This window comes from Empidonax traillii, unplaced genomic scaffold (genome assembly GCF_003031625.1).
Source record: "Empidonax traillii isolate 1590-97213 ecotype Southwest subspecies unplaced genomic scaffold, ASM303162v1 scaffold223:size1722714, whole genome shotgun sequence".
Lineage (NCBI taxonomy): Eukaryota > Metazoa > Chordata > Aves > Passeriformes > Tyrannidae > Empidonax > Empidonax traillii.
The window spans coordinates 1,028,346-1,047,114 of NW_020955416.1; the positions used below are offsets into that span (position 1 = coordinate 1,028,346).

At 37.3% G+C, this 18,769-nt stretch overlaps 1 protein-coding gene across 6 annotated transcripts in view; it reads left to right on the plus strand.

The window, feature by feature from the left end:
• The window catches only part of NCKAP1 (NCK associated protein 1), a 61,466-nt gene that overhangs the window by 32,750 nt on the left and 9,947 nt on the right, over positions 1-18,769 (plus strand). For 5 of the 6 annotated variants that reach the window (XM_027887879.1, XM_027887880.1, XM_027887878.1 and 2 more), the window contains 16 exons: positions 218-314; positions 535-641; positions 1,672-1,804; positions 3,063-3,144; positions 3,615-3,673; positions 4,279-4,424; positions 4,937-5,069; positions 6,783-6,902; positions 7,161-7,300; positions 8,425-8,556; positions 10,872-11,090; positions 11,442-11,572; positions 11,967-12,064; positions 14,440-14,533; positions 15,097-15,179; positions 15,689-15,769. In XM_027887879.1, coding sequence (XP_027743680.1) covers positions 218-314; positions 535-641; positions 1,672-1,804; positions 3,063-3,144; positions 3,615-3,673; positions 4,279-4,424; positions 4,937-5,069; positions 6,783-6,902; positions 7,161-7,300; positions 8,425-8,556; positions 10,872-11,090; positions 11,442-11,572; positions 11,967-12,064; positions 14,440-14,533; positions 15,097-15,179; positions 15,689-15,769 — 1,855 coding nt within the window. Of the gene's footprint in view, positions 1-217; positions 315-534; positions 642-1,671; positions 1,805-3,062; positions 3,145-3,614; positions 3,674-4,278; positions 4,425-4,936; positions 5,070-6,782; positions 6,903-7,160; positions 7,301-8,424; positions 8,557-10,871; positions 11,091-11,441; positions 11,573-11,966; positions 12,065-14,439; positions 14,534-15,096; positions 15,180-15,688; positions 15,797-17,195; positions 17,207-18,769 lie in introns of those variants that run through there. The other variant, XM_027887883.1, reaches the window with a different exon arrangement.

An 18,769-nucleotide genomic window follows, 5' to 3' on the forward strand; every position in this document is an offset into this window, starting at 1 on the left:
GGGGCAGAGAAGTTAGGGTTCAAATTTAATGATACTTTGGGAATATACAATGTAGTGATGGGGATGCCAATTTAAATTGAACCACCATCTTCAAAGTTCTAGACTTGTGAAGGTGATATAATGTAATCTGCCTATGCTTGGGCTTAAATGTTTTAGAAAATCCAATGTTCTGTGACTAGCACAGTGGGTGATGTCTGGCATTGTTCTCTTGATGCAGCGGGTCAATGCACAGAGAGAGACGCAAGTTTTTACGTTCTGCACTCAAAGAGCTGGCCACTGTCCTGTCTGATCAACCAGGCCTGCTGGGCCCCAAGGTAATGATGCCTCTTATGGTTTGCATTTGTACAGTCTTACAGTGTGTTTCTCAGTGATCATACTGAGTTTGTTTGGGGGAGAAAAGAATCCCACACTTCACTCTTAGCAAACCTACTGAGTTGTTTAAATAATTCGGTGTTAGAGACTAGTTGCCTCTTAACGTGCACAAGCTGTCCAACTATTTTATCTATAAGCTTGTGAACCATTTTTCTTTTTCAGGCACTTTTTGTATTTATGGCATTATCCTTTGCTCGTGATGAAATTATTTGGCTTCTCCGTCATGCAGATAACATGCCAAAGAAGAGCGCAGATGATTTCATAGATAAGTATGTGCAGTTTTAGTGTTATACCCTAACTGTTAGAATTTCACAGACAAAATACATTTCAAGGCAAGGGAGCCTCAGAAAAAGATGGCTATAGAGAAGAGTTGAGACTGTTGAGAAAATTTTTACCTGGGAATATTAAGATTCCCATCAAAATAGGAAACTAAAAGTACTGCCTTAGAAACTGGAGGATATCAGTAAAAATTAATTTATAAAATAAAAGTATTTTATATAAGTTTTATACCTTTTTTTACTTTGAATAAGCAAAAATAAAGCTTTATCATGTCTCTTCAGTGTTACTGATTTTGCATTGTTAAATCAGTGGAGGAGGCAAGAAAAGTGTCAAAAAGCTTAATTTGTGGATTTGTAGAATGTCTCTTGTGGCAAAACTCTTTCAAGTCAGTTAAGCTTTATTCATGTAATTTATGACTGCGTTAATATCACCATAAACAGATGGTAAAAACGAGAAAGGTGATTACAAGATCTTACATATGTGGATAGGCAGGAAACTGAGTTGTTCTGAAGATTACTGAACACAAAGTTGAACTGAAGGACTGCAGGAATTTAGACAAGTGACAATCACAAGGCCATTTATAGCTTCACTGGATTTAGATGCTAAGGAAGGATGAAGATCCCAGAGCCTCCCTGAAATGGCCTGTGCAACTACTGACCAACCTCATGGCTTGGAGGAAAAAACAAAACCCAAAAGAGAAAAGCAGTTATTACAGTTGTATTTTTCAGGTGTAACCACTTTTTGAGAAAAAAAGCTTTTTCAAACTGAATGTTACAAAAAGGCTTCTTAATCAAAAAAAGTGATGAATAGTTATATTTTTGAGGATCACTGTGGTGCTAACTTAGCTCCCGTTGAGTGGATTTTACCTTGCGGAGTAAATGACCTATGCTACGATGGGAACAAATATCTTCATACCGAAATTACCTACTGGTAATTGTTTTAAAAGCAAGGTATAGGAGGAAACAACCTTGAGAAGCGTTGCACTGATGTGGTATCTGTATGGTTTCCCCTCCTGACCAGGCACATAGCCGAGCTCATATTCTACATGGAGGAGCTGCGAGCGCACGTGCGGAAATACGGCCCGGTGATGCAGAGATACTACGTGCAGTATCTCTCTGGCTTTGATGCTGTGGTCTTAAACGAGCTCGTGCAGGTATGGCAGCACTGTGGGGCTGGGTTCCCAAATGCAAGTTTTCAAAAGGGCTCTTTGTCCAAAGTGACTTCACAAAATGCATCCTGGTTTGTGGGGTTTGATGAACTTTACGGAATAAAGCAAATTAAATTACTGTTTAATCCTAGGATATAGAGTTGGGCTTTTAGTTTCTGTTTAGAATCATAGAATATCCTCAGTTGGAAGGGACCCACAAAGATCATCCAAGTCCAACTCCTGGCCCTGCCCAGGACCATCCTCAAGAGTCACACCCTGTGCCTGAGAGCATTGTCCAAATGCTCCTGGAACTCTTTTAGGCTTAGGGCTGTGACCACTGCCCTGGGGACCCTGTTCCAGTGCCCAACCACCCTCTGGGTGAAAAACCTTTCCCTAATGCACAATCTGAATGTCCCCTGACATAGCTTCATACCATTATGAATGATGTGAATTTAATATATATAAGTATTCATATATAAATTATTATTATCAAGCACTGTTGTGTTTAGAAACGGTGGAACAGGTACTGTCACTGAAGGAGGGTTGTAGAAACTTTGTCGTATTTAGCCCAACTAAGAAATGATAAACTTTCTGAACTGCTTTGGTTTCATTCCTTAGTGACCCCACTAGATGGAGCCCAAACTGAAACAAGGATAAAAAAATGGGCTTGAATTTTAGTTGTCATTAATTCATAACAGGTATCAGGCATGAGACTAGCCAAGTGATTGAGTGGTAATTTGGGTTTTTTCAGCCTTTAGGATAAAATGTCAGTCATTGCTGGAATTAAGAGAAACTTCTATATTGTATTATTTGATAGAAATGTGACCCTATTAGTTGCTGAAAGTGAAAAGATTTATGTTGCATTTTGTAAAATTTGACAACCCAATAGCACATTTTTCAGGTCAAGTCCATGTTAGTAAAAAAAAAGTTGTGAGAGGGTTTTTTGGAAGCAAAGTGATGCTGAAGTGGCCTCCATTGTATCCTGCCTTGGCCAGGTTTTCTTTGCATACAGGACAGAAAATGCATAGTTACATTTACTGACAGATTTTCCTGTTTTGAGCAACTTTGGTTTGGAAACAAATTTTCCTAGGTATTTGTCACCAACCAGTGAATTAAAAAGTGAAAGCTTTTAATTTAAAAGCTTTAAGTAGCACTATTTGAAATATTCCATAAATTCTATCGATTAAGTTTTTGTCAGACTGATAAATGGGGCATGGGTGCTGACATGGTTTCATAATAATAATAATAATAACATTTATTTTAGAATCTTTCAGTGTGCCCAGAGGATGAATCAATCATCATGTCCTCTTTTGTAAACACAATGACTTCACTAAGTGTGAAACAAGGTAAGTTTAAATGAACTTGGAAAAATGCTAACAGACTGGCAGATTCCTCTGAAAGGTTTTGTTTCATGCAATCAGTAGAAGCAGATAACTTGTATAAACTGCATTTGTTCCCTTGATTCTCTTTTGTTACTGTATCTGCTTCTTGTGGTGTGTCCCTTTTCCAGGGCAGTTTCATACAGGTAGAGCTTTTGAAGAATGCTGTTGGGTAGTAATATATTCTAATAATTTATATATTTCAAATTTTTTTTACGTATTTAATATAGAAAAGATATTACACATATTTCCATGTAAATATTTTAATTCCTATGAGCATGATTATGCTGGATGGAAATTTTTGGGTAAAAGCATGAGGTTCATTACCCAAATCATTCTTTAGTACTTTGGGGTTTTTTAGAAGGTCTGATATAGTATATCTGAATTTGTAGTTGTTTTCCTAAAGGTTTTCTATTCTGTGTTTCTCCCTGATGCAGTTGAAGATGGAGAGGTATTTGACTTCAGAGGAATGAGATTAGACTGGTTTAGATTGCAGGTAAGACTTGGTAAATATACACGGCACGTCACTAACTTAAAGCCTAAATGTTTCCTAAATTACTGCTCTTCTTGATTACTCTCAGACTGCAAGTGGGTGAAAGGCTGCCTAAAAATAACCTCCTCTTAAAAATCAAACAAAGATTTAAAGAGAAAATTTGCTACATTTTGATATAACTTTGTGTGCTTGGCATGATTTTTGCAAATCATCCTTTGGGGTGTTTGTAACAGCTCAGAAATAGGACGTGTTGATGCTGAGCCGTTTGGCGGCTGTGCAGGGTGTGATTCAGTCTGCCCACGTTGTCAAGGGAGGGCTTACAAGTGCACATTTGTGTTTTGTCAATACATTTGTTTAACAGTTTGTCTGTGAATTGCTGTCACAAATGACAGCAATTTGAATACACAAATGTATTCAAATGACATTTGGAGACTTTCATTGAAAGTCAGTTTGCTTGTTTTTTATTTTAGGCTCTAGTAGAAACATAAAAGTGGAACATGCACAGTCTTTGAGTACCCAGGTGTCCTAGAACTGGGCAATAGCTATGGAATTTGAAAAGAAAAACCAGCTGCACATGTAACAGCAGATTTTTTTGTGTGTCTTTCCAGGCCTACACCAGTGTTTCTAAAGCTTCGCTTGGTCTTGCAGACCACAGAGAACTGGGCAAAATGATGAACACCATCATTTTCCACACGAAAATGGTAGATTCTTTGGTGGAGATGTTGGTTGAAACCTCAGATCTTTCTATATTTTGGTATGCTACTCAACTTTTTTATCGTTTCTTGATTGATTTGTCCTTGCAAGTGTAACTTTTAAGTGGCAAAATCCATAGGAAGATAGGCCAGTGGGAGAAAAAAGATGGCATTTCTGTTTTCCAGAAAAATTAATTTGAAAAAGGTATTTCTAAACATCTGTTAGAGAGATCCTTCAAGGAGTATCAGAATTCATCTGGGCTCGTTTGCAGATTCTACATTAATACTTTTTTGCAAAAAGTGCAAGTTTTTGCAGTCCTTATGTGGCAAACATCAGAATAAAAATGTGACAATGATGAGGATAATAATAGAGATGTGCAAATAAAATGCATAAGAAGTGAATGCAGAAAACAAATGATGATGAAAAAAATTATTAAAGCATGGGACAGTTCTTGATATAACTAGAAATTGGCGCTAATAGCACGTTTGATTAGTGAAGTAAACTTAATTTGCAGCAAAATTATATATGTATTGCATTTAAATGTCTGATTAATAACTGATTCTTTCTGATTAGTTTTTATAGTCGTGCTTTTGAGAAGATGTTTCAGCAGTGCTTGGAGCTTCCCTCTCAGTCGAGATACTCAATTGCATTCCCACTGCTTTGTACTCACTTCATGAGCTGTACCCATGAACTGTGCCCTGAAGAGGTAATTTTTAAATACATTGTCTTGTTGTTTTTCATCTCTCATTCAAAGTGGAGTGAACTAGAACTGAGCACTGCAAGAAGGTGGTCGTTGTGGCAAAATGAAATTTGAGGGAGGAGAGTGGTAAAAGTAGAAGTAAAACAAATAGATTGCTTGTTACGTGATTCTTCACTCACAGATCTACAAATCCTTCTGTGAAGTGAGAAGATATTACCATCTTTGCTTTAAAGAGAGATTAGCTAAGATGCAAATGTTAGATGACTTTTCTGGTGTCATTCAGGCTTAGATGCTAATAAATCCCATATGCCTGGTAAAACTTGGAAGCAACAGTTTTTCCTGTCAAATGGTTTATGATTTCATAGTTAGGAAAAGGAAATAGGAAGTAGGGGGTCTCTGTATGGCTTATAATAAATAGTGTTTCTTCAGTAAGAAAGAAAAATAAAGATACACAATACAATGCAAGCATTTGCTTTGGTAAGAACTGGGTAAGGCAAGACCTCGCTGGTTAGAGTTAAAAATGAAAAACTGGGGTGTTGCTGGAAGAAATGGATCCTTTGTTCAAGGAAGCAGTTTGATTCTGAGGGAATTCTTTTGTACATTTGTGCGTTGACTTTGGAGTTACTCTGGGATTAACTTGGCTGTTTTTATGTAGTGCTCATGAAAGTTTGTTTTCATTCTTAACAGTGCTCATCTGAAACAACGAGATCAATAAGATTTAGTGTAATATGCACAATATGGATTTTTCTTATTTAAACATGAAATTCTTTTCTGCTAAACTCCATTGCAATAGCATGTCTGTATCATTACTTCCCTTGTATAAGGAGCTGCAAATGCTATTTATAGTAGACAGCCACTAAAAGGTTTCCAGGAAAGCTTCCCTTCAGGACAAGAGATGTCTTTGAGAACAATTATAGTAACAGTAAAGAATCAGTAGCCAAAGTCCACTGGACAGCAGTTACTGTTCATTCAGCTGCAGCAAGGACATTTTGTCACAGCCAGCAGCACTCAGAATTCAATGTCTGAATTGTATGACTTAGCAACTATTATCATTTTGGAAAAATAATTTTGGCTGTGCTGTGTACAGTGTGTGGTGGTGTGGCTCTAAAGGAAACAGCAGTGGTGAAAGGAAGATTTCAGCGAGACAGAGGCTGTGCTTGTGCAGATCCAGTGACAAAGGAACTGAATGCAGAAATTAATGCAGCCAGGCTTTATTATTGACTTTTTCAGTGGTCTGAAAGACACTGCTTTCTCTTATGGCTTGAGTTGCATGCTCTTTTGTCCATAGATTTAGTGCTGCCACAAATTAATGAAGAGGACATTGAGAGACCTTGGTAATTGGACATGTTAAAGTAGATTTACTCCAAAATTAAACATGAAAACCTACTAGTTAAAAATCTTTTTTTTGCCTCCTTTTACAACAGATATTTTTAGTGATAGTATGTCATGTCAGTGACTTTGAAAATGTCACTTTTCAAATTGCTTCTAAAGAGAAATAATATCCCGATGTCAATATTATTGAGGGCTAATTCCTTTATTATCCCTGGTTGTTAATTATTCATAATTAATTATCTATTAGTATTAATTATTTATTCTTAATTTGTTATACCCTGGTTGTACCCCTTAGTGAACTGTTCTCTTGCATGCAACATGTTTTGTGTGAACGTTGTAGGACTAGTGGGAAACTGAAAATCTGCTTCCATTTTTCCCTTGTAACAGCGACATCACATTGGAGATCGTAGCCTGTCCTTGTGTAACATGTTCCTGGATGAAATGGCTAAGCAAGCTCGAAATCTCATCACAGACATTTGCACAGAGCAATGTACACTGAGTGACCAGGTGAGGGTGGCTGTGTCTGCTTTAATTCTCCTCTGAGATTTTTCAGCTTCCTGAATTTTTATGGTTCTACTTCCTGTTCACTTTTTTCTCTGTGTTTTGGGGCAGTTTTCTTTTATGAAATTCAGGGTAGTTTGAAGAAGAATTTTTAATACTAGAAATGTGAGTTCTTAGTCAAAGGAAGCATGTGTTACTTCTGTTATGAAGTCTGCTAAAAAATTGGATTTTAATTTGGAGGACCTATTTCTTTTTGTTTACTAGTTGCTGCCAAAGCATTGTGCCAAAACTATCAGTCAAGCGGTGAACAAGAAGTCAAAAAAACAGACTGGAAAGAAAGGAGAACCTGAGAGGGAGAAACCAGGAGTAGAAAGCATGAGAAAAAACAGATTGGTTGTGACAAAGTAAGCCATCTCTTCTCTTCCTTTCACCTTGAATCCCAAGTCAAAACATATGTGTTTTACCTACTGAATGCTTTTTGCTTTTTTTTTTAGTTTAATTGACTGTAAATATGGCAGCTTTGTAGTTTGTGAGCATATGATGCTTCTTTTCTGTTCCATACAGCATTAGCAATGTGTTTCTCTTGAATTTATCCCCATGGCTGTTTTCTTTCCTGACCAGAAAGGATCAGACAGTTGTTGCTGCTCCAAGACTGTTGACTACCTTTGGCTCCTGAGTTGGAGTTGTGGCTCTAGTGGTTGTAGAAAAATTGAGAACAATAAATCAATAGCAAAATTAAAAAAATAAAACACCTGAAAGAGAGAAGAGGAAAGGTTAATAAGCACAGTTTGGGGGGTGTAAGAGATGAGAAGGTAGGAATAGGTACCGTCTTTTGGAGCTTCTCCAAGGTTCCAGGCTCAAAGGTTTCTTTGACTGTGATGGCATCTTGTTGTTCAGGCCCGGGGTGCAAATGTTCTTCAACAGAATGAAGGCCTGCCTTGAAAGGAGTTTAAACAAACTTAAAGAATTTACAAAATTCAATATGAAATAGGCTAATAGGATTGGCTAAGTGTAAACTACAATTATAAAGTGTGACAGACTATATAATTGTACTAAAAATCTATAATTGCTACACGGCTCCTTTAAAATATACAAAAAGCTAGAAATCCTAAAAATTCCAAGGTACCACTAAAGATTAGAGAAGTTGAGGGAAAAGAGCTTACTTGTAGCTTCAGATTCCCTCCCCCAATATTTTTTTTTTTTTAGTACTTGTATTCCTTAGATCAGTTAGGGACAAAACACCAATCTGTTCTTTTGAGGGGAAAAAAAAAAAGATGTATATATATTAAAAGAATCAATCTCATATCTGTCTATGTGATGCAGATCAATATGCAGTTGTAGGATGCGTTCTTAGCCAAAATACTGCTTTTAAACACGCTAGAGAAGTGTCTCAAAGCAGAAGATGATGAAGAGTTAGACTTGTACCTGCTTTTCAGGCCTTATCCATTCAGTGTGTGCTTTCCGTGATAATGTGTACTTAACGTTACATTAAAAATTTGCCTTAATTTCTTCTTGTCTGTTCCTAAAGCCTGGACAAACTGCACACTGCACTTTCCGAGCTCTGCTTCTCAATCAATTACGTGCCGAACATGGTGGTTTGGGAACACACGTTTACCCCAAGGGAATACTTAACGTCTCACCTGGAAATCCGCTTTACCAAGTAAGAAACATCGCAGAGTTGGCAACACTGATGCACAAGATGAACCCTTGCTGATTTATGTTGGAAATACTGTTTACTTACTACGTTAAATGAGGGTTTAAAAGTGGATTAAGAAAATCATGAGTCAAATTCAAACTAAATGATTATTAAGTTACGTGGGCAGACATAGACAATTGACAGTTGGTGTCTTAAAATATGTTGAAATGCAAACCATCTGTTTAAGAGCCAGATCCTGCATTCCTAGTCCTATGTATATTGTGGGAGTTGGTGATGCCTGGTTTTGGGCATTTATAAAGACTTGTCTTCCCACCATTCTTTTGCACAATGCTGGATTGTTTCAAGTGTTGGAGTTCACTTTCAGTGCCTTGCTGAAAGGAAACCTTAAAATCAGAACCTGACAAAGCCAGCTGAGAACATATTTTGGTTACTTTTTTTAATAAAAATTGTTGCCACCTAATATTCCTGTCTGTTCTTCCTTTGATCTTTACATCATTTTTCACAGAAATAGGCAAATGGCAACTACTGGAGAGGACTTCATTTTAAACCACCCAGCTATCCCAGATGTATTTTATGCCAAAGATTACTAGTTATATATTTGAAGCAGAGTATAAGAGTTAATAGCTTTAATAATCAAGATATAGTATTAGGGCACTGGAGCATTCCAGTCTTTCAAATAAGACCAGGTAGCATAAAAGTGAAAATAACTTCATGAAAATCAGCTATTATCTTCAAGTTTATGAACTTAAACCAATGTTGGTCACCTGTGCTTATTTTAACTTTTGGCTTGTGGATTGGAGCTGAAGTGACAGGCAGATGACTGTCCAGGACTGCTTTCCTTTTACTTGCCTCATGAAAGAAATAAGACTTACTAGCCAAACTAATTAAATGCTCCATTTATAATTATTTGTCAGATCTTTAAGTGGTATTTCTTTCAGAGGCTTGCAGTTTCCTTTAAACATAGTATTAGTGTTTCACTGTTAGGATTTGTTTACTCTTTTAACCTGCTCATGTGTGTTGGCACTAGGGATTATTATGCCACTAAATCTTGTTATTATACCAATTTTGAATTGATTTTGAAATAAGAGACTGCCTCAGAAACAAACTCTTGAAAGTGCTTATTTACATATACCCAAGTGGCAACAAAAGCATTACTTTAAATAATCTGATGTTCTCCTCCAGAATAACTCATCCTGCTCACCTCTGAAGGTAGTAATCTACCAATTTGTTGTTGTTGTTGCTGTTCCTGCCTTTGAAAAGCACGTACCACTTAAAAGCTTAACTCTGAAAGTCTGAGACCATTATAAGCTTAAAATGAACACTACATCAAGTATTTTTTTATTAAGAAGACTTTGCTTTTAATGACCTCATGCTGTTTGCTTGAGGACCAGCTTTTAGGGACATACTGAATCAAGCCCATGTATGTTTAAAAGGAATACACAGTCCTTTGTGCAGTTCTGCTCTGGCTTGAAAGCTTTCCTAATGTGTAGAACATCTATTAGTAGAAGCCCAGTTTTATTTATAGTGAAAATTTGAACCAATTAAGTAAGTCTGGACTTTTTGGTTACAGATAAAAATCTGTATTAGCTGTATTAGCTAAAGGGAGATTCATTTTTCATTAATAGGATTCCTATTTATTTACTTAAAAGATATATTTTTAATTCAGACATTACTATTGCTCTGTGGTTTTTTACAGATATTTCAAACTAAAACTATGACAGCAGCTTTGGTCAAATAATTTTTGCCTTAGTTAATATGCTTTGAACACTTCAATACATGATTGCATTTCCCAGAAGTTTTGCATTTTAAGAATCTTTAACAGTAATCTGTTTACCAGAACAGTTGTTGTATAAGTCTTGTGCAGTGTGGATTGCTCCTGTGTATATATTAGGGGGGAAAAAAAGCTTTTTTGAAAAAAGACTCAGTGAGTTTTCTTAGTGTCATGAAATTTTTGCTGGAACCACAGATACAGTTGTCTTTGGCATCCAGAACTGTTTTTAGAGGTGCTGGTGTAGTATTTGCATTGATCAGAGTTCTATACTTTTGGATTGGAGAAGTATTCAAGGAAAATAAAAATTTTCCATCCCTGGATATGTTCCAGGGCAGGCTGGAGCTCTTAGTGACCCGGCCTAGGGAAAGGTGATCCTGCCCATGGCAGGGGAGTTGGAACTTGATGGTCTTTAAGGTCCCTTCCAACCCAAACCATTCTGTGCATTCTGTTAAAAGCTGTGGATACAAAACCATCTCTGTAGCTGCATCCTTGTTGAATTTTACCAATAAACAAATGTATTTGTTTCCAATTCTTTTGTTTCCAAAAGGTCAATTGTTGGAATGACTATGTATAACCAAGCAACACAAGAGATTGCAAAGCCTTCAGAGCTGCTGACCAGTGTGAGAGCCTATATGACAGTGCTGCAGTCAATAGAGAATTATGTGCAGATTGACATTACACGAGTGTTTAACAACGTTCTGCTTCAGCAAACCCAGCATTTAGATAGTCATGGTGAGCCAACCATTACCAGTCTGTACACAAATTGGTAAGTCATGACATGAATGCTTGTTACAAGTTTTTTAGAGTTTGGGGGTTTTTTTGTTAATGAAAAATATAGAATTGGAGAAGTGGAGTTATTTAAATTTGCTGAAGTTTCCAGCATCACAAATTTACTTCTCCTAATACCTGTTAAAAGCAGTTTAAGGTTTGCCTGTCGTGAAATTCAGTTTTTATAGGGATGAGATGTAGAGTAAGATACAGACATCTAGTTGAACTATAAAAATAAAACTTCAGTGTGTGGGCTTTGCTGTTCCTTGTCACACAACTATGCTTTATCTGCGTAAGGTGTCCATGACCTTGTGTCTTTTCATCTCAAACTTTTTCCCTTTCTGATAAGGTATTTGGAAACTTTGCTACGGCAAGTCAGCAATGGTCACATAGCATATTTCCCAGCCATGAAGGCATTTGTGAATTTGCCTACAGAAAATGAGTTGACATTTAATGCTGAGGAATATTCTGACATATCAGGTAAACTTTGATATTTCTGCTGAATGCTTGTGTGGGATTGTTATTGTATTGCTTCAGTAATTGGTATAACAGCAGCTCTTAGAGCAACTGTTATTGTTAAGTCTTAGAATTAACATTTGTTAACTTTCAGTAGTATTTAAGTACTTTTTATTCGTGCTACCTCTTGTTTTGCTTTTCCAATTTTTGGTCCTATTGGAATTGTTGCATTTAAGCTACACAGGTGGGTATTGGGTGCATTGCTGACTACTGGCTGCCTCAGTTCCATCACCGTACAAGTTCCTGTATCTAAAATTCTGCTGCAGGGTAAAACATTTCTGCAGTTAAAACACCCTTGCTAGATACAAATAACTGAAGAAGGAATGTTTGAAGTAGAACAGTTTCTTTTATTTCTCAGAAATGAGAGCCCTTTCTGAACTCCTGGGACCATATGGCATGAAGTTCCTCAGTGAAAGTCTGATGTGGCACATCTCGTCACAGGTTGCTGAGCTTAAGGTAACCTTGGGAAACTGGTGGGTGGGAAGACAGGTAGTTTTCTTAGCTGTGCCATTTTTTGGAAATAACTGCATCAAACAAACTGATCAAGCTGTGAATTTTACTCTTTTTGTTGGTAGTTTGTTTGCACGTGTAGTACCTGTGTACCCCACGCTGTCCAGCAGCTGAATGGGCAGACTGTGATAGATTTCTGTGTTAGATACCAAGACTGTTGATTCTCCAAACTTAGCATAAAAATCTGAAATCTATCTTAGACTTATTTAAGTCTAATCTAAGGACTTAACTCTTATCTAAGGACTTCCTTTCTTTACCATGTGTGTCAGCATCTGTTGTTTAGTCTACATAGATGGGAGACTTCAGGTCGTTTTTTTCTTTGATAGCTTTCCTCAATTTTAGGTGTATCTTTCCCTCTCCCTCAACAGTAACCATGTATTATGAATGTCTGTATTCTGATAAATAAACCTCATATCTACAGTAACACAGACAAATAATACAGTTGGTGCCATGAAAAAAAAACTTGGAAGTACAGGCATATCAAGGAAGGTAATTTCATGTGTATTCAAAACAGCAGACAATGACAGGGGACCCAGTTGGTGCCTCTGTAATTAACTGTTCCTGGAAAGAGGTTTTAATAAATTTAATAATATGTACTAATTTCCCAGGATAGTCATAGTATTAAAATGTCACTAATTGGCATAGATTTGCTTTTCATATGACTTTTTCTTTTAGTGTCGTTTCCAAATTTAATTCCAAGTTGTAATTACATCTCTTAATTTTCAGTATATTTAACCACTAATTACAATATGGAGTTTTTTGTACCTATTTCTTCATGCTCTGTTTTTAAAAATGCAAATGAATACATCAGTGATCTAAGGAACATTCATTTATTTTTTCCTCAATAATTTATTATTATTAGCAGACCAGGCCTACTCTAGTTGTGCACTTACTGAGCAGTTGTCATACCTCCTCGAAATCAGCGCAATTTACATTGGAGCTCTGTATTTTTTTAAAAGGAACTTTAAATTGTGTCTGAAATCTCATGTTTTCTGGTGCTGCTGAGGGAGACCAGAGCATAATGTAGATCCACATGCACGTGACCACCTATTTGGAGGGAAAAAATGAAGTAATAAAACATTCATTTCCTTGGCTGAGGTGCAGTTGGCTCCTCAAGAGAGTACTGAGAAGCATCTCTTGCTTTCTTCCCCCAAACACAGATGCTAATTAAGATGGATTGGAATGCATCCACTTGAAAAATAAAACTGTTAATAACCATTTTGGAATGCCACCCCCAATCCAGCATATCTTTGTTTCTCCCTCCCTCTTTTTTACCTTGATATTGCTTAGTATAAAAAAGCACTAATTGAAATCTTCAAACAAAAGGAAGAACTTCCTTCGATGTTCAGAAGCACACAAAAGATCTACGTTTTCTTTGCCATTGGTTGTCTTCTGTCTAAAGAGAGATAATCATATTTTCCATTTCTGAAATAGGGTACTATGCACTCAGACTGCAAAAATAGTTTGGGTAAGAATAAACTACCCTCTTCTTGCTTGAAGAGAGTTTAAAAATACTGCTTGGCACAACATAAGTTCCTCTATTAGCAAGCATCCTTTTTGAATCTGACATTTTATAGGTGGGATTATGCAATCTCTCTCGTGTAAAACTAATTCTGATACATGTTTAGAGAATGATTTCAGGAAAGTTACCACATTTACCCTAATGGTACAAGTTGAGTGTCTGAGAACTGTTAAAAAATAGAAAGAGACACATATTTCCTTTTTTGTTTGGTCAAACTGACCTGAAAACTGCTGCACTTGAGTTTAACTGTTTCAGGCTAAGGTGTTAGAACTTGAATGAATATCTTTGTTTTCATTTTATATTATAATGGAAAAAATTTTCAAGTAAACTGCACCAAGACTGAACAATCTGACTCTTGCATTCTCAATTTCACTTTGTAATTTCACCAGCATTAAATTTCAGCATAGCTAGTGAGAGGAGCACCCCAAAAGAATGGATTAGTTTGTGAATTGGCATTTTTATTGATACATGTGTACTTTTCTTGTGAAAAGCTGAATGGCATGAGGAGCTATTGTCTGAGTTTCATTCCTTTGCTTTCAGAAGTAATACACATTGCTCAAAATAAAAATCATGTTCCAAAGGATATCTGATCCTCTGGGTTTTGATTCAGAGCTTCCTTTTGTGTAGAGTATTATCTGACAGTAATATTGATGTTTTAGCCCTGTTATGAACACAGTGGGTGTATCTGTACCCCAGGGGGTTAGTTGCCTTTCTGCTGGACCAAAATATCTTCAATCAGGCATTTACCCAGTTAACATGCCCAAGTCTCTAGCTGACCTGAATCCTTGCTTCTTCACAGAAACTTGTGGTGGAGAATGTTGAAGTTCTAACACAAATGAGGACCAGCTTCGACAAGCCAGACCAGATGGCAGCGCTCTTTAAAAGATTATCATGTGGGTAACCAGCGAGGTCCTTCTAAACATAGAGTTGGTTTTTATAGTTGTCTTGGTAAAGAAAAGTAGAAAAATTGATTTCTCTGTATTAAGTACACAGAAGCAGCAAAATGTACGTGAGATTGTGTAAACTGATGGATATTTTCAAACTTTTCTAGTCCTCTCACGTGCAGACAAAGTGAGATTTCAGTGTTAATTAGTGCACATAGCAGTGATGAGCTTTGAGCATCTTTTGGGGAATAATAACACATAGCTATAGCAAAAAAAAAAATATTATAAAGAGATTATAAAGGCCAAAAATGCCTCAAGAAAGCACTGAACCAGTATTAACATCCAGCACTGACACCTGTGTGTACCAGGTTTCACCACTTGATAGTCTTCTACTGAAAATCCCACTGTGGATTCAGCTATAAAGCCTGCTTTAGCACTGTTTATTTTGGCTCTTATAAGGAATGCCATTGTTTCAGTACCTTGCTGTTTTCTGTGCTTTAAATATTTCCTTTCTCTTATTTGAAGAACTGAGTTGCTAAACATCAGCACCTTGTTCATTGTTCTCTTTTCAGCTGTCGACAGTGTTTTGAAGAGAATGACAATTATTGGTGTTATCTTGTCTTTTCGATCATTGGCACAGGAAGCACTTAGAGATGTAAGGAAGAACGAAATATGTTCTTAATATATAATAAATAAAAAATTGTTTTCATTGTATTTAATTAAATAGAATGATAGCAGATTTTTGAAGCTTCACTGTTTAGGAATGCTGCCTCTTTGACCTGTGGGTAGAATGGCAATACTCAGCCATAACTTTGAACTGCAGGTTGGGGTGGGGGAATCTATTTTTGAGTACTGTTCAGAGAAATGGTCCATTAAAACATACAGGTTTTAATTTAGAACATTGCCTCTCAGTGTTCTCAATGTGTTTAGTACATTTTAAAAGCTTTTATTTCATTTTGCTTGAAAGAGCTTGATTTTGCATTTGTTAATTTGCATTTGTAAATTTGCATTTGCATTTGATGTCTTAAATCCACGAGCAAATTCAGATGCAAAAAAAGAACTCATTAAAAAGGAAATAAGTCCAGTAAAATAATGGTAGTGTCTTAACTGATCATTAACATGGAAAGTCATCTTTCTCATTTTGTATGTGTTTTTGTCTCTTAGGTCTTATCCTACCACATTCCTTTCCTTGTAAGTTCCATTGAGGACTTCAAAGATCACATTCCAAGAGAAACTGATATGAAGGTAATGTTTGGCTGAAAGGGTGATGGAGTCGTTTTGGAGCTTACTGAAAATATGCAAGGGGCAAGACTTTCATGCTTAGTGTCAAAAATCCAGGCACAAAAAATGCCCCTTTTTTATCCAAGAGCTTAGTAGTTGTGGATCTGCAGCCTCCTAATGCTCTGGGGAAAAAATTACAGCCAACTGAAAGGATAGGCACAAGTCTTTATCTGCCTGTGATCACATTTGAGAACTCTCACAGAAAGAATTAAGAGCAAAATTTATCAAGTGTTAAAACGTGACTAAGCAGTAAAAAGAAGAATGCAGAGCAGCTTCATGGTGTGAGCAACTGGTAAAACTGAACTTTTATGTGGTTGGAGCTCTGTGCATGTAAAAGCTGCAAGTTTGACCTTAAATTGAGAATTCTTGTGAAACCACTGTCTGGGGGGGAAAAAAAAAAGTTAGCAGCTTAAATAAGGTACTTTGCTTCTGAATGATAGTATGGTCCTATCCAAAACCTCTTGTTGACACATCTCATAACTTCTGGACACAGATGCACAGTGGGTGGGTTTTAATCTCTTATTGCAGGTTGGAGTGTGTGAAGGATTCCTGTTTCTTAATGGTATTGCAGCAGTTTGATTTGTAGAAAATGTGTGGTGGGATATACATTGGACAACTCTCTTTTAGAGAAACAACTTTTAGAAATCTGCTCTTGAGCAAAGTATTGTTTTTAATGGCCAGAAATGTGTTGTTATTCCTGAACTTGAAATTTGCATTTTGCTATTAACCTTGAGGAAAGAAACCAAGTTCGTTGTGAATGAAGATTCACTAAATAGGAAACATCCTTTTCTTTTAAAGGTTCAGAGTCAATCGTGGGCCTCATGATTCAAAAGACACGGTTTAGCAGTTATATTCTGACTTATTTTCAGACCAAGTTACTGAAATTTCACGTGCTATTTCAATCCAAAATATAACCACATGCTAATAAATCAGCCATGAATATTTGATGTCACAGAAAACTTTGCAATTCATACCACAGTAGAGGAATTCTGTGGAAATGCCATGGAAAAGTAACCTAAAGTGTACAGGCTCATCATAAAAATTACATTAAAATGATGCAAGTTGCCTTTGCACTTTTCAATAAAAGCCTTTTTAAAGAAAAAATTATTGATCACCAAAGCATCCATTCCATTATTGAACCTGAGGAATCAGCATCCAGAGGAGATGAGAAGGGAAGTTCACTGCTTCCTTTGCTTGATCTTCTCAGAAAGCTTCTTACACCCTCTTGGTATCAAAGGAGTGCTGAAAAATAGGGTAGGATAAAGGCTGCAGCAGTAATCATCAAAGACAGTATTTTACCACTGATATATTTTTAAGCTGATGATCATTGTAAACATTTCAGTGGATCTCCAGAGATGTTGCTGAACTCATTTGTATCAGCAGATACAAGAGAGCGTAGTGCTGGCTACTGATTTTCTGGAATTCAGTGGAGTTATTTACACTCACTGGAATGATTGGATGGGAAAAAAATCCATCACTGGATGGCAAAAAAGAAAGCTACCTACTGCTAAACAAAGCCCTGCTGAGCACTGCAGTCTGGCTCTTGCCATGCAGCACCACCTGGTTGCTTCTGCTTCACGTGATATTTGGCTGTTGGTTTTCTCTTGTCTGCTGCAGCTCTGCTGTGATTGTTAAACCCACCTATTTCGTGTGTTGGTGTGGGTTTTTTCTAGTTAGGAGTGTCTGAAATGACCTCTGAATGCTGTGGGACACTCCCATGCTGATGTTCACGTGGTGCCACCGCAGATGTCCCGTGTCGTGGTGGGCGCGATGCCGTGTGGGCGGGTTGGAGGGTGCACGGCTTGCCTGGGCAGTGCTGGAGGACTCTGCGTGGGGAAGAAGCCAAACCAGTGTCATCCTGCCCACAGTACTGGTTTGGAATACTGGTTGCTCTCCCATGTGCTCCCCCGGATCTCTGCCAGAGCTGTGTCTTGCAAACAGCTCGTTGGAAGGGCCAGGACTGTGCTGGGAGCCTGTGGGACAATCAGCAGCTCTGAGCTTTGTCCTGGCCTCCTCACATACAGCAGTGCAATTATAGGCAACAAAGCCTTCTTTTGGGACAATGAGGCAAACTTTGTTTTGCCTTAAATGAAGACATGTCAACAGACAGATCTTCACAAGGCATTGTACAGTGGATTGGGAGAATTGCCCTATTGGGCATATTTTAGGACATAATAACATAGTGATTTCCTATGTACTAAATTTACCAAGCCAAACATAAATAGTTTTAAAGCTGTTTATGAAATGAATACTTGTTATGAAATGTTATTTTTATTTTTCTATCCCTGAAACTTATTATTTGGGATGACTGTCAAAATAAGGATTTCTTCTCCTTTTACTTGAATGTTTTTAATATTAAATTGTTGGGCTATCTATACAGGCTTTTCGAAACAGGCTGTTATTTGTTCCACAGTGCATGTAGTGACAGGACAAGGCAGAATGGCTTCAAACTGAGAGTAGTTTTAGACTGGATATTAGGAAAAAAGTCTTTACTGTGAGGGTGTTGAGGCACCAGGTTGCCCAGAGAAGCTGTGGATGCCCCACCCCTGGCACTGTTCAAGGCCAGGTTGGAGAGGGCTTGGAGCAATCTGGTCTAGCTGAAGGTGTCCCTGCCCGTGGCAGGAGGTTGGAACAGGATGATCTTTAAGGTCTCTTCCAACTATTTTATGATTCTATGATTCTTTTTAAGCTGTTGGCTGTGAACCAGCCCTTGTCCAGGTGCCAGGCTGGAGCACAAAAATAAGGATAGTCTGCACAATGTTTGTTACGTGCAGCTGCTCAACCATACGTGAGAATTTATGGGCAGAGTGTAGAACTTCTCAGATAATAATGCTAGTATGGCACATTGCTAGTGCTTCCTGTAGTCCTTTTTATTTGGTGTAGACCTGTTTTTCCAGAGATTCATCTGAACTATGGTTTCAGAAACTTTGTTAAAATAGTAAATGGAAAGGGAAGAAAACAACT